The sequence below is a fragment of the Alosa sapidissima genome, chromosome 4, assembly GCF_018492685.1.
Source record: "Alosa sapidissima isolate fAloSap1 chromosome 4, fAloSap1.pri, whole genome shotgun sequence".
Taxonomy (NCBI): Eukaryota; Metazoa; Chordata; class Actinopteri; order Clupeiformes; family Clupeidae; genus Alosa; species Alosa sapidissima.
This window is the reverse complement of record NC_055960.1, coordinates 36,123,997-36,128,996: the sequence shown is the minus strand read 5'-3', so window position 1 is coordinate 36,128,996 and position 5,000 is coordinate 36,123,997. Positions and strand designations below refer to the sequence as shown.

General features: G+C 46.4%; 1 protein-coding gene across 1 annotated transcript in view; it reads right to left on the bottom strand.

Annotated features, from left to right (window-relative positions):
- The window catches only part of cadpsa (Ca2+-dependent activator protein for secretion a), a 151,730-nt gene that overhangs the window by 92,844 nt on the left and 53,886 nt on the right, over positions 1 to 5,000 (bottom strand). Inside the window, exons 5-6 of the mRNA XM_042090214.1 lie at positions 2,076 to 2,156; positions 1,518 to 1,748 (exon numbers count right to left, since the gene is read on the bottom strand). Coding sequence (XP_041946148.1) covers positions 1,518 to 1,748; positions 2,076 to 2,156 — 312 coding nt within the window. The remainder of the gene's footprint in view (positions 1 to 1,517; positions 1,749 to 2,075; positions 2,157 to 5,000) is intronic.

Sequence of the window (5,000 nt, the reverse complement as noted above, 5' to 3'; positions counted from 1 at the left end):
TGTGTGTGTGTGTGTGTGTGTGTGTGTGTGTGTGTGTGTGTGTGTGTGAGTGTGTTTGTATATATGTGCAGCCTCGTTTTAATCTACTAACAGCAGGCGCTGAATGAAGACACCATCTTTTTCCATTTCAAAGACACTTTGATGCCAGAACTGGAAGCATTCAGGAACACACAGCTGTAACATGGAACGTATGGGGGAAACATGAAAGCCCACAAAAACACAAAATAAAAACCTCGGAAAGATATCAAATAAAAAGAAAAAAAGAATGGAAAAAAGGACAATAAGGAATAAACGCCTCAGGACTGGGCGTTTCCTAGCCACAGTTTTAATCACATTATGTGTCAGGCCACCGAATGCTTTCTTCATTTGAAAGCAGACATTGCTGGGAATACAAGCACTGCATATCCTGTGCAACACCCACTGCCCCAAGCTAAATCTACTTAAGCCAGAGCTGCACATGGAAGCCGGCAGGGCACTGGGGTTGCTTAATGAGAAAATACTAGGGGAAATTAAAATAGTGAGATCAGCCATAAACCACTTACTAGCCTCCACATTCAAAGAGAGCACTCAATATGTTATCATGCGTTTGCTTTACAGACAACTCTAGCACTGGTCTTTTTTAGTGGGCATAATCCGAATGTAACAGAATAATCAACTAAAGTGAATAGTGTTACAGAGGACCTGACTGGTTAGGGGTTGGAAATGTGCCTTGTTATGTAGGTGCAACAGGTGGGAAAGCTTTCTGCACTCTGCGCCGGAGAATTCCGGCGTGTTTTCACACAGATCTCTGCTTCTCGAGGTCACCGAGTATTGTCGGTATGCAAACCAGCTTGAGTTGCTGCAGCCAACAACTAGTGAAGCCAGGCAGCTACACTCAGCTACACTCAGCTCACTACAGCTACACTCTGGGGGCATTAACATGGGGCAGCTACTACACTCTGGGGGCATGAACATGGGGCAGCTACAGTGCTACACTCTGGGGGCATGAACATGGGGCAGCTACTGTGCTACACTCTAGAGGCATGAACATGGGGCAGCTACAGTGCTACACTCTGGGGGCATGTTCATGGGGCAGCTACAGCGCTACACTCTAGGGGCATGATTTTAACTACTTTAGTCTAGTGTCTTACTGTACTGTACACAAGTTACATTCTGCACTTCTTCACATGAACTACTTCCTACAGTGGGGTTCATCTTACACTAGTGTCTTGATCTGCTCTCTGTACTGACTCACTGGGATAGGATTCATACTTGTATGGGTTACATATGAAGAGTTCAGATGCAAAACCCTCTAAATCCGTCTGACCACTTTTCTCCTGAAGGTCTTTGCCTACAAATCTATATTTTAGACCAGGAAGAGAGTGGTATTTAGCGGGTTTTAAAGCTACATTTTTTGATTAACATACACTATGTGTGGAGAGCATTCACTCACTATCATTATCTCATTTTTGACGGAGGTGGCGTTTAGAGGATTTTGCGTCTGAACTTGATCCATTCTATGACACACTGTGCTGTACCTCCAAGGTGAAAGAGAGCACCACATCGGACTTGGAGAGCTGGTTCTCATCCTCCTGACCCATGTCGATGATGGACGTGTTGTAGCCCCTCTTGAGCTTCTGCTTGAACTCCCCTCCCTTGGACACGGGCATGCTCTCCAGGTTGGCCATCAGCAGGTTCACGGACGACTTCAGCTCCTCGATGTACATTGCCTCCATCTCCTTCGACACGAACCGGGGAAACTTGCCACCCTTAAAGGGGTGAGGGAAGGTAGAAATAGGAGGATGCCCAACCCAAAAAGCATGTTTTTATATATTTTACTCTCTATATTTGCTACTTTTTGGTGATCCTTCATATTTGTTATTTAATGTTCATGTTTGTCATTTACGTAATATCACCCAGACATTCATGCATACCCCAGTGATAACTATTTGTTCTCGATGATTCTGCTCAATGCATTATTGAAAATGTTTTGATGATGTGAAATCTATCTGCTCTCTCCTGAGCAGAACTTCACATCAGCGTCTAGACTGAGCTACGCCTGTGTAGTTAGCACTCTATTATGCCCGCGCACTCACCCTGGCGATCTGATCGGCCATTTGCAGCCGCCCGTCCAGCTCTCTCCTGATCTGGGCCGCCTGCTCATCTGGATTATCAAGCTGAAGAGAAACAGAAAGAGAATGAAGAATGAAAGAAAGAATGAGAAAAGAGAAAAGATGGTGACCTTCCAAGCAATTGCAATTACATTCTCACTTACACACAAGATGAGCAATAGTCAATATCATTCCCATTAAAAGAACATCGCAGCTCATGGCCTTGGCTCTACTAATCAATAGTCCAACACTTTCAGTCAGGTCCAGTGCTGGAGATTCCAATCACACCCAAACAATGCTGCGACTGTCAAAGAAAGGACCTGACAATATGAATGAACTATTACATTAGTCTCAGCAAGAGAAATGGATACTCGGTGATTAGAGGTACGTCAAGGGGCCTCAATGGAGCTCAAAAGTTATTTCATTCCCTTTTGCAGTTCGCATTCAGTTCGCATTCAGAGCCAGAGTCCACCTTCCTCACAGCCAGTGGAGTTAGCGGGCTGGGTGCGTCAGACTGCTCTCCGTCAACACACACACGCATTTCTGCTCCATAGCTGATCTGTCAGAGAGCTCCCGTTCATCTGGCCGCTGTGCCATGTCCTGCCCAAGTCCCCATACAAATGGGAATCCCAATGCCAGATGGACACTTTGGAGAAAGAAAGGAAATCTGAGGACGGTTTCACTGGCGCTCTCTAGGAGCCCCCGTGATTCATCAATAGATTTATTCTTTCGGAAACTGTACTCTGCAAGAAGCAAAATTACCCAGCATGCCCCCCGTCTCCTTCACACATTCACACACAAACAAACAAAATAACAAACTAACAGAGATGTGTCCCTGAAGCACCACCGGCTAATCCTATGAGTGGGCTTATGATGTGTGTGTGTGTGTGCTTGGGTGAGTCTTTGTAAGCTTCAGATCCTGCCGACACCACCAACGAAAGCACAGCTCCTCTCCACAACAGGCCTAATCTAATACAGAGCTCATTAGCGGCATCATTAAGGGACCTAATCAGGCCGAGTGGAATCATTATGGGGGGACATACAGAATGCTGGTCAGAATTGATTTGGCTGCTTGTCTGCGCTGCCCGTGAAAAGAGTGAGAGAGAGAGAGAGAGAGAGAGAGAGGCAAAATCCCAAGTCCATACTGTACATGGATATGCCTTGTGTGTGTGTGTATGTGTGTTTGTGTGTGTGTGTGTGTGTGTGTGTGTGTGTGTATGTGTGTGTTTGTGTGTGTGTGTGTGTGTGTGTGTGTGTGTGTGTGTGTGTGTCACGTATGTGTGTGTGTGTGTGTGTGTGTGTGTGTGTGTGTGTGTGTGTGTGTCACGTATGTGTGTGTGTGTGTGTGTGTGTGTGTGTGTGTGTGTGTGTTTGTTTGTGTGTGTGTGTCACGTATGTGTGTGTGTGTGTGTGTGTGTGTGTGTGTGTGTGTGTGTGTGTGTGTGTGTTTGTGTGTGTGTGTGTGTGTGTGTGTGTGTGTGTCACGTATGTGTGTGTGTGTGTGTGTGTGTGTGTGTGTGTGTGTGTGTGTGTGTGTGTTACGTATGTGTGTGTGTGTGTGTGTCACGTATGTGTGTGTGTGTGTCTGTGTGTGTGCTGACTGTGGCACCAAGAGAAGCCGGCAGCAGTTCCATTAACAAACAACCTGGGACAAATATGAATAGAGCCATGAATGTGAGACTGGTTACCCTGAGCACCAGTCGGCAGCGGGGTAATAAAGGAAGAGAATGTGGGCTGGGTGGACTTGCATGTCTAAGGCCTGTCACTGAGACAGCCACTATGTTAGTCCAGCTCCTAGAAACAGAACGTCCTAAAAACAGCCATTCAACAAGTGCAAATTAGGGTGCCACAGGCTGAAGTGGCCCGCAGGCTTTGCAGCGACCAGGCTGCCTCGCAAGCTGGACGCAGCGTCCACCAAAACAAGGCCCCGTGGAAACGACAATAGGAGAACAATACGAGACGTAAATGTGATGCTCATTTGAATTTCAAATGTCTCTTTGTTTCAAAGCACAGGTCACATGACAGGCTTTGAAAAAACAAAGAAAGAATGAAAGAAAGAGAGAAAGAGAGATGCAGATTTGCGTTTCATGACCCTGCTGTTCACAAAAAAAAATTTTTTTTAAAAAAACTCTTCAGGAGTACACAATGAGAGAGAGAAAGAGGATGGTGTGTTTCCCATTTGCATCCCTACATGATTACATACGAGTGAGCCTCATTGTGCCATTTTGTTCAGTGCTTTGATGTGAGCACAAAAGCACAACCGGTGATGGTTCACGGCGGTATGGCTGCTCTGAGAGAACAGCTGTGCAGCTAACATATTTCTAGGGTGAATCAGCACCATCAAAAGGACCTTATACCCCCCCACCCCTCTCCTCCCACCTCACCATCTGCCCCCCCCCCCCCCCCCCCCCCACAGAGCAGATCACGGCACACACACCATCTACAGCCTTCACTGCATTTCTGTGTTATTATCACACATGCATCTGTGTGTATGTGTGTGTGTCTGTGGTTTTATGTATATGTACAGTAAGTGTATTATGTGCAAATGTACGTATTTGTGTGTGTGTGCACGGCACGCGTGGGAACAGGTGGGCACAAGTATGTGCGAGTGTTGTTTGTATTTTTTATTTTTAGGTCTTGTGTTATTTCACAACAAATAGCAAGTGCCTACAGCACTTGAAGCCCTGGGACAAAGAAGTGGTGTTGTTTTGTCAGGCTCAGCCAAGCTCGGCCAAGCCTCCAACAACCTGTGGATGCAAAGGGACCCTCTAAAGCACGACATCCCAAGCCCTGGGACTCCTGGAGACGCTTCAGTGGAGGCATGAGAAGCAGGTTATAGGCAAGTGAGAGGAGGCATGGGCTAAGTACAGGATGGATGGATGGATGGATGGATGGATGGATGGATAATGG